This window comes from Amblyraja radiata, chromosome 43 (assembly GCF_010909765.2).
Source record: "Amblyraja radiata isolate CabotCenter1 chromosome 43, sAmbRad1.1.pri, whole genome shotgun sequence".
Classification (NCBI taxonomy): Eukaryota; Metazoa; Chordata; class Chondrichthyes; order Rajiformes; family Rajidae; genus Amblyraja; species Amblyraja radiata.
The window spans coordinates 11,447,202-11,467,977 of NC_045998.1; the positions used below are offsets into that span (position 1 = coordinate 11,447,202).

At 48.2% G+C, this 20,776-nt stretch overlaps 1 protein-coding gene across 1 annotated transcript; it reads left to right on the forward strand.

Annotated features, from left to right (window-relative positions):
- Positions 1-5,907: 5,907 nt before the first annotated feature.
- On the forward strand, positions 5,908-18,940 carry LOC116968051 (solute carrier family 25 member 35-like). Its single transcript, XM_033014673.1, has 5 exons — positions 5,908-6,319; positions 9,399-9,464; positions 14,525-14,677; positions 15,452-15,586; positions 18,760-18,940. Exons 1-5 carry the CDS (start codon positions 5,948-5,950, stop codon positions 18,922-18,924), a joined length of 891 nt encoding a protein of 296 aa, XP_032870564.1. The 5' UTR covers positions 5,908-5,947; the 3' UTR covers positions 18,925-18,940.
- The last annotated feature ends 1,836 nt before the right edge of the window (positions 18,941-20,776 follow it).

Sequence of the window (20,776 nt, forward strand, 5' to 3'; positions counted from 1 at the left end):
GCTGAGTTACTCCAGCACTTTGTGTCTATCTTCTCCAATCCTGCTACTGATATTTGCGTTTCTTCCACTGGTTATTTGTATATGCAAATCTATCACTTCTCTTCACTGAAGAAGTTTTAGGAGTGAGCTTTTTTTAACCTTGGGTTAACTTTACAGAACACCATTCCACTGGTTGTTTTATGTAGGAAGGAACTGCAGATGCTGGTTTACACCGAAGGTAGATACAAAATGCCGGAGTAACTCAGTGGGGCAGACAGCATCTCTGGATAGAGGAATGGGTGACGTTTGGGGTTGAGACCCTTCCTCAGACTGAATCATGGGAGAGGGAGATAGAGATGTAAAGGTGTGAATCAAGTTAAAGGGGCTGGAGATCAAGGGAAATGTAGAAGGAAAAGGTAACTAGGAGAAGGTGACACCGAAGCAAACAGATAAAATGAAAACGAGGAGTCAGACGTCAGACGTCGGAGAACTGGGAAGGGGGGAGAGATGGAGAGAAAGGGAAAGCAAGGGTTACTTGAAGTTAGAGAAGTCAATGTTCATACCGCTGGGGTGCAAGCTGCCCAAGTGAAATATGAATGGCGGTGCTGGCACAAAGGGCCGAATGGCCTACTCCTGCACGTATTGTCTATTGTCTATTGTAGTTGAGGCTGGGACTATCCCAACGTTTAAGAAACAGTTAGACATGTAGGTGGATAGGACATGTTTGGAGGGATATGGACCAAACGCACGCGTGGGACGAATGTAGCTGGGACATGTTGGTCGGTGTGGGCATGTTGGGCCGAAGGGCCTGTTTCCACACTGTATCACTCTATGACTCAAAAGCTCTGCAATTACATCATAGCACCAGTAAGGGGCAGTGTAGACCAGGCTAATTCAATATCTGTAGGAAGGAACTGCAGATGCTGGTTTAAACCAAAGACAGACACAAAGTGCTGGAGTAACTCAGTGGGACAGGCAGCACCTCTGTAGTGAAGGAATGGGTGATGTTTGGGGTCGAGACCCTTCTTCAGACTGAGATTCAGGGGAGAGGGAAAGGAGAGATATAGACGATGATGTGGAGAAATGAATGAAAGGTATGCAAAAAAGTAAAGATGATATAGGAAACAGGCCAATTGTTAGCTGTGGGCGAGGTGAAAACCAGTTACAGACAGTGAGACTCAACAAGTCGACAGTGAAACGAGTACAACGACTTGGGTGGGGAGGGACGGAGAGAGAGGGCATGCAAGGGCTACTTTAAGTTAGAGAAGTCAATGTTCATACCGCTGGGGTGTAAGCTGCCCAAGCGGAATATGAGGTGCTGTTCCTCCAATTTGCATTTGGGCCTCACTCTGCCAGTGGAGGAGGCCCCAGGACAGAAAGGTCAGTGTGGGAACAGGAGGGGGAGTTAGCAAGTGTTGGGCAACCGGGAAAAAAGGCCATTGTTAGCTGTTTGCTAGGTGAGAACGAGAAGCTGGTGCGATTTGGGTGGGGGAGGGATGGAGAGAGAGGGAGTGCAGAGGTTACTTGAAGTTAGAGAAATCAATATTCATACCACTGGGTAATCGGACTTTGCCCTGCGCTAAACGTTGTACGTTTTACCCTTTATCTGTGTACTGTGGACAGCTTGATTGTAATCATGCAGTCTTTGACTGGAGTGCACCCAACAAAAGCTTTTCAATGTATCTGACAAGACGTGACTAAACTAAACTTGTTCGGTATCATGTTCGGCATGGGTATTTGGGGCTGAAGGGCCTGTTCCTGTGCTATGCTGCTGTTTCTTCCCAGCAGTACAGACTTCGAGTCTGTAGAAGGGTCTTGGCCCGAAATGTCACCCATTCCTACTCTCCAGAGATGCTGCCTGTCCTGCTGAGTTAAACCCCTGTCCCACGGTACGAGTTCATTCCAAGAGCTCTCCCCGAGTTTGCCCTGATTCGAACTGGGAGATTTACGGTAATGGCCGCTCGTAGGTACTTGGGGCTCTCGTGGACATTTTTCAACTTGTTGAAAAATCTTCACCAGTCTTCCCGTGCTTACCTACCCTTAGCGAGTCTTCCTGAGTACCTGCCGTTGACGCTAAGAGACGTCCCCGAGCTCCGACGTGCCCGCTACGTTCATTCTCCGTGCTGACCAAGAGTTTGATTTTTTTTAAACTCGGGAGAGCTCTTGGAATGAACTCGTACCGTGGGACAGGGCTATTACTCCAGCTCTTTGTGTCTATCTTCTACAAGCCTGCTACTGATATTTGCATTTCTTCCATTGATTATTTGTAAATGCAAATCTATCACTTCTCTGCACGGCAGAACTTAATAATTTTAGGAGTGAGCTTTTTGCTAACTTTAAAGAAAACATTCCCCTGGTTGTTTTATGTAGGAAGGAACTGCAGATGCTGGTTTACACCGAAGTGGAGTAACTCAGCGGGACGGGCAGCATCTCTGGAGAGAAGGAATGGGTGACGTTTTGGATCGAGACCCTCCTTTAGACCAATTAAAGCTTGTTTGATGGTCTTCATTCCGGTCGGTGGGTGGTCATGACCGCACTCCAGCTGACGAGAGGAAGATTCAGTTGCCTGATAACTAATCTATAGAAAATAGAACAGAACAGGGCAGGAACAGGCCCTTCAGCCCACGATGTCTGTGTTGAACATAATGCCAAGTTACACTACTCTATAGGACATAGAACAATGTAGCACAGGAACAGGCCCTTCGGGCCACAATGTCCATGCTACATATGATGACTAATGTCCTCTACCTGCACTTAATCCACATCCCTCCATTCCCTGCATATCCCCTTATAAGCCTCTTGTTAGACTATTACATAGATCGGATGTTTTATTGTGGTGGGGACACTGACTAGAGCAGGGATTCCCAACCTTTTTCGTCCCGTTTACCCCTGGCAACTTTAATAGCACATAACAATGTTATTTCACATATTTATAAACAATTAGTGATGAACAGATATTCCCGATCTTCCAACCTACCTCATTGCAGCCCTTGCACTTTTTTTACCTGCACTTTCTCTATAGCTGTGACATTACATTCTGCACCCTACATGCCTGAAAAATTGGCGACTGTCAGAGTGGACACACACACACACACACACACACACACACACGCACACACACACACACACACACACACACACACACACACACACACACACACACGCATCGCTGTGAAGCTCGGCGGACATTGAACATTACCGGTCAGTTATCCTTGGTTCTGAAAACTACTGCTTACGTTTTTTATTCCCCAATGAGCCAATGAAATTCACCGGTCAGCACCGGCTACAACCTACGAGAACCTCCTGGCAAGCCACCTGCGGCACGAGAATCCTCGCTATTCTCCATGGCGGCTTCATTCTAGTCGCCGCTAATTTTTCAACATGTTGTAAAAATCGCAGCGACCATAATGAGGCCGTGACTAGTTCCCAGGAAGCGGGAACTCCTCACGACCATGAAGGCGACTCCCCGGCAACCACCCGCGAACATGTGGCGACTGCATAGTCTCCGACAGTCGCCTATCCCACTTAGGCGACCTAACGGCCAGTTCTGGCGAGTTTTCCCTCGACGCATACTCGGAGCATGTTCAACACGAGGTCCTAGGAGGTCTTCGTAACTCTCCTTCATGCTCGAGAGTGGTCTCCGCGTACTCAAGGCCTCAGCTAGGTCGCGGCGGGTTTTTTCAATATGTTAAAAAATGCCCGCGAGTAAAAAAAGGCCGCCATGGAAAAAATCGACACTTTTTTTACTCGTAGGTTTAATCGTAGTAGGTCGGCATGTTAGTCGTAGGTAATCGAAGGTAGTCAAACGTAGTCGTAGATAGACTTCAACATAGTCGAAGGGAGGTCGAAGTAGATCGAAGGAGGTCGTCTTCACTCTCCACTATTCGGTGTCCAATTTTCCCGAAGTTAGTCGCAGCTAGTCTTCAACAGTCGAATGACATGTCATTTTTTCAAAGTCTTCTAAACTCGCCAATAAGGTCGCCCAGGTGGGACAGCCTCCTTAAGTGGGACAGGCCCATTATACTCATGTAGATGTAGAAACGAGGAACTGCAGATGCTGGTTTACAAAAATAGACACCGAGTGCTGGAGTAACTCAGCGGGTCAGGCAGCATCTGTGGAGAACATGGATAGGTGACGTTTCACAGAGTGCTGGAGTAACTCAGCGGGTCAGGCAGCATCTGTGGAGAACATGGATAGGTGACGTTTCACAGAGTGCTGGAGTAACTCAGCGGGTCAGGCAGCATCTGTGGAGAACATGGATAGGTGACGTTTCACAGAGTGCTGGAGTAACTCAGCGGGTCAGGCAGCATCTGTGGAGAACATGGATAGGTGACGTTTCACAGAGTGCTGGAGTAACTCAGCGGGTTTGGCAGCATCTGTGGAGAACATACAACTAGGTATGTTACAATACTTACCTTCAGCGGCGTTGTAATTCTGCTACTGGCCGTGTGCGCGATTTTGGCGCGTTTGAGGGGGGGAGCGGGGTTAAAACGTGGTTTTCTGGTCCTGGTCCTGGATTATATTTTGTTGGAGTGCAAGATTTTGCTAAAGAATCGTTCCTACGGCCGTTCTGTGTGTTTTTTAAAAAAATTTGCCCGACAAGTTAATGGCAGGAGTGATTTTAAAATCAGCTCCTGAAGCCGTCAATGCCGACAACGGGGACGGATTTTACGTAGGGGACAGGTAAAATAAAGTAGTTTCTTTTTATGTATAAAAGTGTTTCTTAAGATGCATTTAATTCACATTTTAAGTTGCGAAACGGTGATTTTTTCCCCCGAAGAACCGGCAGTGTATTTGCTGCCGATATGGGGGACTAAAATCACCACAACCTCAACGTTCCAAATGGTCCCGTTCCAGAAAATCCCACTCGCAAGCTGATTTAAATGGCCATTAATTTACAGGAATTAAACATTAAATTCCTTCCATTTGGCCTATAAACCCATGACAATGAGATTTTAAAATTATGTTATATTCTGAATTCTTGTGTGAATGTTATTTGGACACTTAGGCTATTTAAAAATGTTAATCTATTCTTAAGAAATGGATAGATGTTTAGATCTAGTAATTGAATTTTGTAATTAGCTACAATTAGGTAACTAACTAATTATATGCTTTAATTTTAAGTCATCTAAGTAAGATTGTTTCGTATTTGTTTCAGAATGCTTCAATCTATAATAACTGAACATTTCTTTCAGTTCCCTTAATTTTTAAGAAAGATATGGGCTTTTAAATGGCCTCGATCACAGCTTTTGTGTTAAGTCAATGAAAAAGCAATAGGGAACAAGATGCCAATTTCAGTATCAGTATCAGTATCAGTATATCTTTATTGTCATTACCTGAGTACTCACATACCCAGAGGAAACAAAAAAACGTTGCTCAACCAGTGTCCATTCAGTGTGCAGTACAAATAACAACAAATAACTAGAAATAAAAAACATATATCATGAACAAATTAAATTAAACACTCTACTCTCTACTAAACATCAACAGGCGTTCCGATGCATAGATGTTCAGAGTATGAAAATTGCCATAACTTTTTGAATACTGAAGATATGAAAGTGAAATTAAGTGAGTCTGAAGAAGGGTTTCGGCCCGAAACGTCGCCTATTTCCTTCGCTCCATAGATGCTGCTGCACCCGCTGAGTTTCCCCAGCAATTTTGTGTACCTTCAAAGTGAAATTCAACTTCTTTTTATGCTTTATCTGATGGGATAAATTACAGACTTGATTTTTTAAATCTCAAAATGTTGTGACATTGCTAATCTATCTATGCATGTTCCCCACAGATGGTGCCTGTCAGATCCAGAGTGGGTGGGAGGGAGGCTGGGCGCGGCTTCACATCAGATTCGCAATGCATTTGCAGCATCTACTGGCAGCCGGAGGGCTACCAGTGTGTCTGTGCAAAGATCTTATAGGATCTTTGTGTCTGTGTGTCTGTGTGTGTGTGTCTCTCTCTACACACACACACATGGATTTCCTCCTAGGCGGTGCAGCAGCCAGCGCTGCCTGCATCTTCACCAACCCTCTAGAGGTGGTGAAGACGAGGATGCAATTGCAGGGAGAGTTAAAGGGACGCGGCTCGTACACCGTGCATTACCGCAACGTCTTCCACGCCGCGCTGACCATCTGCAGGACTGACGGGGTGCTGGCTCTACAGAGGGGCCTCTTGCCCGGCTTGCTCTACCAGTTCTGGATGAACGGAATCCGCCTGGGATCGTACTCACTGCTGGAAGCCGCCGGCTACACCCGCACCGCCGGCCGGGCGAGTGTGGCCAAGAGCACCGTGGCCGGAGCAGTGTCCGGAGTCCTGGGTCCACTCCTTGTCAGCCCCCTCTACATGGTGAGTGTACCTTCCCTCTGCTCCACTGACACATTTCGTTTGAACTTCAATGAGGTTCAAATGACATCAAATACATTGTATTGTATTGTATAGAGTATTGTAAAGTTTTCATTCATTCATTCATTCATTCATTCATTCATTCATTCATTCATTCATTCATTCATTCATTCATTCATTCATTCATATAGAGATTGAAATCCATCTCTTCAAGTCAATTTCTATTTACTTCATTCATTCATTCATTCATTCATTCATTCATTCATTCATTCATTCATTCATTCATTCATATAGAGATTGAAATCCATCTCTTCAAGTCAATTTCTATTTACATAGCACATTATATTATATAGCACAAGAAGGGGGTTGGACAGGCTAGATGCAGGAAGATTGTTCCCGATGTTGGGGAAGTCCAGAACAAGGGGCCACACAGTTTAAGGATAAGGGGGAAATCTTTTAGGACCGAGATGAGGAAAACATTTTTCACACATTTTTAAATGATAGAATCGAACCTGCCTCCACCACTTCCACTGGGAGCTCATTCCACACAGCCACCACTCTCTGAGTAAAGAAGTTCCCCCTCATGTTACCTCTAAACTTTTGTCCCTTATTTCACTGTAAACCTATGTCCTCTGGTCCTCGATTCACCTACTCTGGGCAAGAGATTCTGTGCGAGTACCCGATCTATTCCTCTCATGATTTTGTACACCTCTATAAGATCACCCCCTCATCCTCCTGCGCTCCAAGGAATAGAGACCCAGCCTGCTCAACCTCTCTCTGTAGGGAGTGTGTAGGGAGTAGATAGGAAAGTGGCATGACATGGAACTAGTGTGATCAATGGATCCACCCGATCTATTCCTCTCATGATTTTATCACAGAGAATTAACAAAATCAAGACTGACATTGTCACCTTACAAACAACAGTTCTCAGATTAAAATGTCGTCAACTTCTCTACTATATGTCGACCCACCCACTGCGACCAGCGTTCTTGCCATAGAGGGAGTACAGAGAAGGTTCACCAGACTGATTCCTGGGTTGGCAGGACTTTCATATGAAGAAAGACTGGATAGACTCGGCTTGTACTCGCTAGAATTTAGAAGATTGAGGGGGGATCTTATAGAAACTTACAAAATTCTTAAGGGGTTGGACAGGCTAGATGCAGGAAGATTGTTCCCGATGTTGGGGAAGTCCAGAACAAGGGGTCACACAGTTTAAGGATAAGGGGGAAGTCTTTTAGGACCGAGATGAGAAAAACATTTTTCACTCAGAGAGTGGTGAATCTGTGGAATTCTCTGCCACAGAAGGTAGTTGAGGCCACAGTTCATTGGCTATATTTAAGAGGGAGTTAGATGTGGCCCTTGTGGCTAAAGGGATCAGGGGGTATGGAGAGAAGGCAGGTACGGGATACTGAGTTGGATGATCAGCCATGATCATATTGAATGGCGGTGCAGGCTCGAAGGGCCGAATGGCCTCTACTCCTGCACCTATTTTCTATGTTTCTATGTAAGAATTTCATTGTCCAAAGTCAAAAGTCAAAGTATCCTTTATTGTCATTCAGACTTTTCAGTCTGAACGAAATGTTGTTGCACTTGCAGTCATACATTTATTAAAAATAACAAAAACACACACTTAACACAAATTTAACATCCACCACAGTGAGTCCACCAGGCACCTCCTCACTGTGATGGAAGGCAAAAGTCTTGAAGTCTTTTTTGCCCCTGTCCCACTTAGGAAACCTGAACGGAAACCCCTGGAGACTTTGCGCCCCACCCAAGGTTTCCATGCGGTTCCCGGAGGTTTTTGTCAGTCTCCCTACTTGCTTCCACTACCTGCAACCACCTGCAACCTCCGGGAACCGCACGGAAACCTTGTGTGGGGCGCAAAGTCTCCAGAGGTTTCCGTTCAGGTTTCCTAAGTGGGACAGGGGCATTAGTCTCTTCCCTCCTTGCTCTCCCTCTGCGCTGAGGCGATCCGGGCCTCCGATGTTTTGACCCCACCGGGTGATGGTAAAACCCCTGTCCCACGGTACGAGTTCATTCCAAGAGTTCTTCCCCGAGTTTGCCCTGATTCAAACTCGGAGATTTACGGTAATGGCCGCTCGTCGGTACTCGGGGCTCTCGTGGACATTGTTCAACATGTTGAAAAATCTTCACCAGTCTTCCCGTGCTTACCTGCCGTTAGTTAGCGAGTCTTCCCGAGGACCTGCCGTTAGCGCTAAGAGACGTCCCCGAGCTCCGACGTGCCCGCTACGTTCATTCTCCGTGCTGACCAAGAGTTTGATTTTTTTTTTAGACTCGGGAGAGCTCTTGGAATGAACTCGTACCGTGGGACACGGCTATAAGTCATTCCCGTGGCTCAACCGAGCTCCGCGAACGGGCCGGTTCGAACTCCGCGGCCCGGGGTGGTCGAAGCTGCCGCCCTCCAGTCCAGCGGACAAAGCTGTTGCCGTGGGAGCTCCGGAAAAACAGGTCACCAACCTGTGACCTGCGAGCTCCTATCAGGGACACGTGACAATAAACTCTCTTGACTTGACTTGACTTTAAAAAACAACTCTCGTTGGCCAAAGTGCTTTACATTGGTGTAAGAATAGTATATCAAACAACAGTGGTTCATAGATTAAATACAAACATTACATTCAAGGAGATGCTGCCTGTCCCGCTGAGTTAGCCCACCTTTTGGTGTCACTCTTTGCAGATCTTTCATTCATTGCTAATAGACAATAGACAATAGGTGCAGGAGTAGGCCATTTGGCCCTTCAAGCCAGCACCGCCATTCAATGTGATCATGGCTGATCATCCCCAATCAGTACCCCGTTCCTGCCTTACACCTGCCACTCCGCACACTAACACTATCCTACACACACATTTTACTGGTCAATTGACCTACAAACCCGCACGTCTTTGGAGTGTGGGAGGAAACCAGAGCACCCGGAGAAAACCCACGCAGGTCACGGGGAGAACGTGCAAACTCCGCACAGACAGCACCCGTAGTCGGGATTGCTAGCTGAATTTGGGAAGGGGCGATACGGGAGGGGAAATGATCACCTCCCTGTGTTTCTGACGCTCATTCTTGTGGTTGCAGGTCAAGACTCACCTTCAGGCCCAGTCTAAGTCGACGATAGCAGTGGGACATCAGTACAGGCACCAGGTAGGTGGGGGCCAGGCCCAGGGTGTGGTCTGGTTCACATGCTCGCACACACACACAACACTCAGACTCGCACACATATGTATGCAGACACACACACACACACACACACACACACACACACACACACACACACACACACACACACACACACACACACACACACACACACACACACATACCCATGCAGACACACACACACACACATATACGTATGCAGACACACACACACACACACACATACCTATGCAGACACACACACACACACATATACGTATGCAGACACACACACACATACAAATGCAGACACACACACATGCACTCACACACACATATACAGACACACACACACACACACACATATATACGTATGCAGACACACACACACACACACATACCAATGCAGACACACACACATGCACCCACACACACATATACAGACACACACACACACAGATTTACAGACACACATACGCATATGCAGACTCGCACACATGCAGACTCACGCATACACACACACACACACATGCAGACTCACGCACACACACACATGCAGACTCACACACACAGATTATTCAGACAGATTCACAGACTCACACACATGCAGACACACACACACACACACACACACACACACACACACACACACACACACACACACACACACACACACACACACAACTATACAAGGGGTGATCTTATAGAGATATATAAAATCATGAGGGGAATGGATAGGGTGAACACACACACACAGTCGTTTACCCAGAGGAGGGGAATCAAGAACCAGTGGACATAGGTTTAAGGTGAGAGGGGAAATGGTTTAATAGGAACCCAAGGAGAACCTTTTTCACACAAAGGGTGTTGGGTGTGTGGAACGAGGTGCCTGGGGAGGTAGTTGAGGCTGGGACTAAAGACATCTAGACGGGTACAGGTTTAAAGGGAAGGTTTAGAGGGATCTGGACTAGAAAGTAGGCAGGTGGGACTAGTGTCGATGTGGCAACTTGGGCAGTATGGGCCAGTTGAGCTGAGGAGCCTGAACGGTGCTGAATCCGAGACCAATGTTCTCTGTGGGGGGTAGTTGGAGCCTGTGACCAATGACTCAGAGCCCAGTTAGTTTAGTATCGGAATGTGTTTAAGGAGGATGTTCCTGAGAGGAAGTGAATCAGAAACTTAAGAGATCGTTCAGATACTTAAGAAAGAACTGCAGATGCTGGTAAACACAAAATGCTGGAGTAACTCAGCGGGTGAGGCAACATCTATGGAGAGAAGGGTCTCGACCCGAAACGTCGCCAATTCCTTCTCTCCATAGATGCTGCCTCACCCGCTGAGTTACTCCAGCATTTTGTGTCTACCTTGGATCAGATAGAAACATAGAAAATAGGTGCAGGAGTAGGCCATTCGGCCCTTCGAGCCTGCACCGCCATTCAATATGATCATGACTGATCATCCAACAGGCCAACTTCTCTCCATACCCCCTGATCCCTTTAGCCACAAGGGCCACATCTAACTCCCTCTTAAATAGAGCCAATGAACTGGCCTCAACTACCTTCTGTGGCAGAGAATTCCAGAGATTCACCACTCTCTGTGTGAAAAATGTTTTTCTCATCTCGGTCCTAAAGGATTTCCCCCTTATCCTTAAACTGTGTGACCCCTTGTCCTGGACTTCCACAACATCGGGAACAATCTTCCTGCATCTACCCTGTCCAACCCCTTAAGAATGTTGTAAGTTTCTATAAGATCCCCCCTCAATCTTCTAAATTCTAGCGAGTTCTAGCTTGCTTTCATCATCGGAGACTGAGTCGGTAACAGAAATCTCCCGTGTGTTATGTTCATCTAACCCGTGCTGTCCCTACCCAGAGTGTGTGTGAGAACGGAGACGAGGAAACACTTTTTCTCACAGAGAGTGGTGAGTCTGTGGAATTCTCTGCCTCAGAGGGCAATGGAGGCAGGTTCTCTGGATGCTTTCAAGAGAGAGCTAGATAGGGCTCTTTAAGATAGCGGAGTCAGGGGATATGGGGAGGAGGCAGGAACGGGGTACTGATTGGGGATGATCAGCCATGATCACATTGAATGGCGGTGCTGGCTCGAAGGGCCAAATGGCCTACTCCAGGCCCGCAACCTTGGCGTGATCTTTGATTCCACCCTCTCCCTTGAGCCTCACATCCGCCATGTCATTAAAACCTCCTTCTTTCATCTCCGCAACATCGCCAAACTCAGACCCTCTCTCACACCGCCCGCTGCTGAAAGACTCATCCATGCCTTCATTTCCTCCCGACTGGACTATTGCAACTCACTTCTCCTTGGCATCAGCTCCACCTACATCAACCGACTCCAACTGGTCCAGAACGCAGCCGCCCGACTCATCACCCGCACCAAATCCTGGCATCACATCACTCCAGTCCTCAAACAACTTCACTGGCTTCCCATCTCCCACCGGATCAACTACAAAATCCTGATCCTCACCTACAAAGCCCTCCACCATCTGGCCCCCCCATATCTCACTGACCTCCTCTCCCCCTACCAACCCTCACGGTCCCTCAGATCCACATCAGCCGGTCTCCTCTCCATCCACAAGTCCAACCTCCGCAGTTTTGGGGACAGAGCCTTCTCCAGGGCAGCTCCCAGGCTCTGGAACTCCCTCCCCCAACTGATCCGCAATTCCGTGTCCCTCACCATCTTCCAGTCCCGCCTCAAGACCCATCTCTTCACCTCTGCCTATCCTTAGCCCCACGTCCCCCTCCCTTTTCATCTGTGCATTAATTGCCTCATATTGTGTTTTGAACTGAATTCTGTCTTTACTTTGTGTACTAGTCATGTCTCTACTATTTATTTCATTCCCCTTACATGTTTTTCCTCTACCTGCTAAATTTTTGTAAGGTGTCCTTGAGACTCTTGAAAGGCGCCCATAAATAAAATGTATTATTATTATTATTACTCCTGCACCTATTGTCTATTGACAGTGTAGAGGGAACTTCACTCTGTGTCTAACCTGTCCAGTCCCTGCCCTTTTAAAAAAATACAAAGAGCTTTTATTCAACTAAACACAAATACAGTCATAGAGTGATACAGCATGGAAACAGGCCCTTCGGCCCAACTCGTCCACACCGACCAACATGTCCCACCTGCCCGCGTTGGGTCCATATCTCTCCAAACCTGTCCTATCCATGTACCTGTCTAACTGTTTCTTAAATGTTGGGATAGTCCCAGCCTCAACTACCTCCTCTGGCAGCTTGTTCCATACACCCACCATGTGTGAAAAAGTTACCCATCAGATTCCTATTAAATCTTTCCCCCTTCATATAACCATATAACAATGACAGCACGGAAACAGGCCATCTCGGCCCTTCTAGTCCATGCCGAACACTTACTCTCACCTAGTCCCATCTACATGCACTCAGACCATAACCCTCCATTCCATAAGAGGGAATTAGATGTGGCCCTTGTGGCTAAAGGGATCAGGGGGTATGGCAAGAAGGTACAGGATACTGAGTTGGATGATCAGCCATGATCATATTGAAGGGTCGAATGGCCTACTCCTGCACCTATTTTCTATGTTTCTATTCCTTTCCCGTCCATATACCTATCCAATTTATTTTTAAATGATAGAATCGAACCTGCCTCCACCACTTCCACTGGAAGCTCATTCCACACAGCCACCACTCTCTGAGTAAAGACGTTCCCCCTCATGTTACCCCTAAACTTTTGTCCCTTAATTCACTGTAAACCTATGTCCTCTGGTCCTCGATTCACCTACTCTGGGCAAGAGACTCTGTGCGTCTACCCGATCTATTCCTCTCATGATTTTGTACACCTCTATAAGATCAACCCCCTCATCCTCCTGCGCTCCAAGGAATAGAGACCCAGCCTGCTCAACCTCTCTCTGTAGGGAGTGTGTAGGGAGTAGATAGGAAAGTGGCGTGACATGGAACTAGTGTGATCAATGGATCCACCCGATCTATTCCTCTCATGATTTTATCACAGAGAATTAACAAAATCAAGACTGCCATTGTCACCTTACAAACAACAGTTCTCAGATTAAAATGTCGTTAACTTCTCTACTATATGTCGACCCCCCACTGCGACCAGCGTTCTTGCCATAGAGGGAGTACAGAGAAGGTTCACCAGACTGATTCCTGGGTTGGCAGGACTTTCATATGAAGAAAGACTGGATAGACTCGGCTTGTACTCGCTAGAATTTAGAAGATTGAGGGGGGATCTTATAGAAACTTACAAAATTCTTAAGGGGTTGGACAGGCTAGATGCAGGAAGATTGTTCCCGATGTTGGGGAAGTCCAGAACAAGGGGTCACACAGTTTAAGGATAAGGGGGAAGTCTTTTAGGACCGAGATGAGAAAAACATATTTCACACAGAGAGTGCTGAATCTGTGGAACTCTCTGCCACAGAAGGTAGTTGAGGCCACACAGTTCATTGGCTATATTTAAGAGGGAGTTAGATGTGGCCCTTGTGGCTAAAGGGATCAGGGGGTATGGAGACAAGGCAGGTACAGGATACTGAGTTGGATGATCAGCCATGATCATATTGAATGGCGGTGCAGGCTGGAAGGGCCAAATGGCCTCTACTCCTGCACCTGTCTTGTGTGTGTGTGTGTGTGTGTGTGTGTGTGTGTGTGTGTGTGTGTGTGTGTGTGTGTGTGTGTGTGTGTGTGTGTGTGTGTGTGTGTGTGTGTGTGTGTGTGTGTGTGTGTGTGTGTGTGTGTGTGTCTGTGACGACAGGTCTGATTTCGATCTTGGCTTGCTGTGGCAGTGGCAGCCCAGATAAGGACCACTTCTGACACGCTGGCCACGCTCCCATTTCCCCCCTGCCTTCGGGAAGAAGGTGCAGCAGCCTGAAAACTGTAACGAATATCACTTGTTAGGCTTTTTTTCCACCCCCGCTCCCACCAAATGCTGGAGTAACTCAGCGGGACGGGCAGCATCTCCAGAGAGAAGGAACGGGCGACGTTTTGGGCCGAGACCCTTTTTCAGACTGCAACGTCCGAAACGATATCTTTCTTTCAACTGTGAACGAAACTAACGGAAAGCCACCTCCCTTCCTCCCTCAGGGAATGCTGCACGCGTTGATGACCATTTACCGGCAGCACGGGATCACCGGTCTGTGGCGCGGCTCGAGTTCGGCCGTGCCGAGGGTCATGGTGGGTTCTGCCGTGCAGCTCGCCACCTTCTCCGAAACCAAACAGCTGACCAGAGACATGCAGGTGAGAGGGGCCCCGAGCGGTGGGGTGGGTCGTAGGGTCATGTGATGGGTGCAGAATTAGGCCGTTCGGCCCGCCAAGTCTACTCCGCCATTCTATCACGTCCGATCTACCTCTCCCTCCTAACCCCATTCTCCCCGTAACCCCTGACACCCGCACTAATCAACAATCTATCTATCTCCGCCTGAAAAATATCCACTGACTTGTGGCCTCCACAGCCGTCTGTGGCAAAGAATCCCACAGATTCACCACCCTCTGGCTGAAGAAATTCCTGCTCATCTCCTTCCTAAAGGAACGTCCTTTAGTTCTGTGGCTGTGCCCTCTGGTCCGAGACTCTCCCTCCTGGCAGGAGAGGGCGGGCTGCTAAAACCTAAACGCCACAGATGATGGAATCCCGAAGTAAAAAGAAAAAGGCACCAATTTTCGGCACGGTGGCACAGCGGTAGAGTTGCTGCCTCACCGCGGGTTCGATCCCAGCCACGGGTGTTGTCTGTGTGGAGTTTGCACGTTCTCCCCGTGAGTTTTCTCCGAGATCTTCAGTTTCCTCTCCCACACTCCATAGACGTGCAGGGTTGTAGGTTAATTGGCTTGGTGTACGTGTGAATTGTCCCTAGTGTGTGTAGGATAGTGTTAAGTGTGCGGGGATCGCTGGTCGGGGTGGGTCGAAGGGTCTGTTTCCACGCCGTATCTCTAAAGGGGAGAGGGGAGGAGTGGGTCGCAGCTCCACTGCAGTGTCGTGTAACCCCACCGCTAATCCTCCCCCCCCTCTCCCTGCAGCTCATCCCGCCGGGCAGCCCGCTGGAGCCACTAGTGGCCGGCATGGTCAGCAGCCTGTTCACCGTACTGGCCATCGCACCCTTTGATGTGGTCAGCACCCGCCTCTACAACCAACCCGTGGACCAGCAGGGAAAGGTAAATACTCTCGGTAACATTCAACATTACAAGGAAGTTGAGGAGGTTATAACATCGGCAACCCCAGAGCTCACATACTGGGGAAGCACGATAGAACATAGAACATTGTGAAAACAGCAAAACAGACTTTGCCTCAAGGTCACAGAAGGATTTGAGTATAGGAGCAGGGAGGTTCTACTGCAGTTGTACAGGGTCTTGGTGAGACCACACCTGGAGTATTGCGTACAGTTTTGGTCTCCTAATCTGAGGAAATACATTCTTGCCATAGAGAGGGAGTACAGAGAAGGTTCACCAGACTGATTCCTGGGATGTCAGGACTTTCATATGAAGAAAGACTGGATAGACTCGGCTTGTACTCGCTAGAATTTAGAAGATTGAGGGGGGATCTTATAGAAACGTACAAAATAATTAAAGGGCTGGACGGGCTAGATGCAGGAAGATTGTTCCCGATGTTGGGGAAGTCCAGGACAAGGGGCCACACACAGTTTAAGGATAAAGGGGAAAATCCTTTAGGACCGAGATGAGGAAAACATTTTTTACACAGAGAGTGGTGAATCTGTGGAATTCTCTGCCACAGAAGGTAGTTGAGGCCACAGTTCATTGGCTATATTTAAGAGGGAGTTAGATGTGGCCCTTGTGGCTAAAGGGATCAGGGGGTATGGAGAGAAGGCAGGTACGGGATACTGAGTTGGATGATCAGCCATGATCATATTGAATGGCGGTGCAGGCTTGAGGGGCCGAATGGCCTACTCCTGCACCTATTTTCTGTGTTTCTATGTTTCTATGATCTCCTGTGGCGTTCTGTGCTGCATCTTGGTGGGTCCAGCCTGTGGCTGAAGGTGCTCCTCGGGTTGACCAGTGTGTGTCACGGAGGGGGTGTGAGCTGTATTGTCCAGGAAGCTCCGCAGTTTGAGGAGCATTGATAAAGCCTCTAATACAGCAGCTTGTCGAACTATGAGCTGTTTTACTTTGTTCGTGAGCCTGTCTGAGTAAAGTCAGAAATAGGGTAGAGACATAACACTAAATCCCCTCCTACAGTAACGCACCTACTCCACGCTCCATGTGTGTCAGCCAGACCAAAACTAGACTCATAGAAACACAGAAAATAGGTGTAGGAGTAGGCCATTCGGCCCTTCGAGCCAGCATATGTCCATGGCTGATCATCCAGAATCAGTACCCAGTTCCTGCTTTCTCCCCATGTCCCTTGATTCCGTTAGCCCTATGAGCTAAATCTAACTCTCTCTTGAAAACATCCAGTGAATTGGCCTCCACTGCCTCCTGTGGCCGAGAATTCCACAGATTCACAACTCTGTGGCCATTTAAGACTGAGGTGAGAAAAAAAATTTCACCCAGAGAGTTGTGAATTTGTGGAATTCCCTGCCACAGAGGGCAGTGGAGGCCAAGTCACTGGATGGATTTAAGAGAGAGTTAGATAGAGCTCTAGGGGCTAGTGGAGTCAAGGGATATGGGGGAGAAGGCAGACACGGGTTATTGATAGGGGACGATCAGCCATGATCACAATGAATGGCAGTGCTGGCTCGAAGGGCCGAATGGCCTCCTCCTACACCTATTTTCTATGTTTCTCTGGGTGAAAAAGTTTTTCCTCGTCTCAGTCCTAAATAGCCTACCACCTATTCTTAAACTGTGTGTGACCCCTGGTTCTTGACTCCCCCAACATCGGGAACATTTTCCCTGCGTCCAGCCTGTCCAATCCCTTAAGAATTTTATATGTTTCTATAAGAAACACTCTCATCCTTCGATATTCCAGTGAATACAAGCCCAGTCGATCCATTCTTTCATCATATGACAGTCCTGCCATCCAGGGAATTAACCTGGTGAACCAACGCTGCACCCCCTCAATAGCAAGAATGTCCTTCCTCAAACAAGGAGACCAAAACTCAGAGGCCATTTACCTCTTTCCCTCTCCCCTGACTCTCAGAACGAAATGTTGCCTATTTCTTTTCTACAGTTTAGTTTAGTTTATTGTCCCGTGTACCGAGGTACAGTGGAAAGCTTCTTGTTGCGTGCTAACCAGTCAGCGGAAAGACAATACATGATTACAATCGAGCCGTCCACAGTGTACAGATACAGGATAAAGGGAATAACGTTTAGTGCAAGGTAAAGCCAGCAAAGTCCCCTATCAAGGATAGTCCATGGGTCACCAATGAGGTAGATAGTAGTTCAGGACCGCTCTCTGGTTGTGGTAGGATTGTTCCGTTGTCTCAGTTCTCCAGTGATGCTGCCTGTCCCTGAGTTACTCCAGATTTTTGTGTCTCTCCTCCTCCTACACTCGCCAAGGCCTTCCGCATCTCCTGGATAGAACATAGAACTGGTCGATCAGAGTTGCTGGCTCACAGTGCCAGAGACCCGGGTTCGATCTCCGGGAGAGTCTAGGACCAGAGGGCACAGCCTCAGAATAAAAGGATGCACATTTAGAAGGGATGAGGAGGAATTTCTTTAGCCAGAGGGTGGTGAATCTGTGGGATTCTTTGCCACAGACGGCTGTGGAGGCCACAAGTCAGTGGATATTTTTAAGGCAGAGATAGATAGATTCTTGATTAGTGCGGGTGTCGGGGGTTACGGGGAGAAGGCAGGAGAATGGGGTTGAGAAGGAGAGATAGATCAGCCACGATTGAATGGTGGAGTAGGCTTGCTGGGCCTAATGGCCTAATTCTGCTCCTATAATTTAGTCTAGTTTCGAAAGAGGCCCTTCGGCCCACCGGGTCCGCGCCGACCAACGATCCCCACACATTAACACCACCCTACACACACTAGAGACAATTTACATTTATACCAAGTCACGTTTGTAGAGTGTGGGAGGAAAGCGAAGATCTCAGAGAAAACCCACGCAGGTCACGGGGAGAATGTACAAACCCTGTACAGAGAGCGCCCATAGTCGGGATGGAACCCGGGTCTCCGGTGCTGTGAGGCAGCAACTCTACCGCTGGGTCAATTATAATCCTGCCCCCTTGTACTGTCTGTACATAGTTTGCATGTTCTCCAGTTTCCTCTCGCATTTATTGTAAATTGTCCCTCGAGTGTGGGATAGTGTTAATGTGCAGGGATCGCTGGTCGGCATGTACTTGGTGGGCCGAAGGGCCTGTTTCTGCGCTGTATCTCTCTCTCTCTCCAAACTCCGCTGACGTTTCTCCCTCATGGTTCTTCTTCCTCAGGGCCTGTTCTACCGCAGCAACCTGGACTGCTTCGCTAAGACGGTGAGGAAGGAAGGCCTGTCGGGCCTGTACAAGGGAACTGGGGCCTCCTATTTCAGGCTGGGCCCACACACCGTCCTCAGCCTCTTCTTCTGGGACGAGCTGCGCAAGTTATACTGGGAGTGAGGAAGGGGCGCGGACACCCCTCCTTCTCACGGCCGATCGTGAGTTGGACGGAGCGCCGGACTGTGCGGGCGGCCCCCCCGGGCCAAAACTCCTCAGCTGGCCCGCCGGCTGGGCTTTGTGTGCACAGTCCAGCACCCGGGGCCAACTCATCATTCACCCAGACACGGCCCAGTCGGTCAACGAATTGCCCTGGGGGAATTTGTCCCGTATTTTGACCTTTTGTCCCTTATTTGGGAGTGGGGGGAAAGTTGGCGAGCCTGAGGACAAGTCAATGGATATTTTTAAAGCGGAGATGGATAGCTTCTTGATTAGTTTCTGGGGAGACAGCAACAGAGTGGGGTCGAGAGGCAAGGATAGATCAGCCATGATCGAATGGTGCAGCACTCCTATGTTCATAAGGTCTAGGAGCTGAATTGGGCCATTGGGCCCATCAAGTCTACTCTGCCATTCAATCATGGCTGATCTATCTTTCCCTCTCAACCCCATGGCATGATGAGCAAGTCTGAAGGGTCTCGACCTGACATGTTATCTGTCCATTTCCCTCCACAGATTCTGCCTGACCCACTGAGTTCCTCCAGCACTCTGTTTCGGACTTATCTGACATTCCCCACATAGACACAAAACCCTGGAGTAAAGGGCCTGTCCCACTTTCACCACCTCTGCCCTTGACTCATACTCGCAGCATGGTCGTCACGAGGTCGTAGGTAGGCCGTGATGCTAGTCGTGGCATCAAGTAGGTCGGGGCGTTTTTCTAACCTGATGAAAAATGTCCATGAGTAAAAGAAGGTAGTGAATTAGGTCGTGAAAGTGGGACAGGGCCTTAACTCAACAGGTCAGACAACATCTCTGGAGAGAAGGAATAGGTGAGATCCTTCATCAGACTGGGTGAACGGTCTTGCCCCGAAACGTCGCCCATTCCTTCTCTCCAGAGATGTTGCCTGTCCCGCTGAGTTACTCCAGCATTTTGTGTCCACCTTGGGTGTAAACCAGCATCTGCGGTTCCTTCCTACACGCTTGATCCACTCTATCCACACAAGTTTGTTCACGCTCGCCCAACACTTTGTTCCAGACCTCGCACGCCAAGGAGGAGGTAGTTGAGGGCAGATACTAATAACATGTATAGAGTCATGGATAGGAAAGGTTTAAAGGGATATGGGCAGGTGGACTAGTGTAGATGGGGCACAAAAAAGCTGGAGAAACTCAGCGGGTGCAGCAGCATCTATGGAGCGAAGGAAATAGGCAACGTTTCGGGCCGAAACCCTTCTTCAGACTTCAGTGTAGATGGGGCATCCAGCTCAACGTGGGCAGGTTAGGCCACCGGGCCCGTTTCTTCTGACTCTGAAGCATTTTGAGTAGAATAAAGCCCCTGTCCCTCTTTCCCGAGTTACTCACAAACTCTCCCGAGTTTTCCCCTTGATTCGAACTCATGGAATGCCGGGTAATAGAAACATAGAAACATAGAAATTAGGTGCAGGAGTAGGCCATTCGGCCCTTCGAGCCTGCACCGCCATTCAATATGATCATGGCTGATCATCCACTCAGTATCCCGTACCTGCCTTCTCTCCATACCCTCTGATCCCCTTAGCCACAAGGGCCACATCTAACTCCCTCTTAAATATAGCCAATGAACTGGCCTCGACTACCCTCTGTGGCAGGGAGTTCCAGAGATTCACCACTCTCTGTGTGAAAAAAGTTCTTCTCATCTCGGTTTTAAAGGATTTCCCCTTATCCTTAAGCTGTGACCCCTTGTCCTGGACTTTCCCAACATTGGGAGCAATCTTCCTGCATCTAGCCTGTCCAACCCCTTAAGAATTTTGTAAGTTTCTATAAGATCCCCTCTCAATCTCCTAAA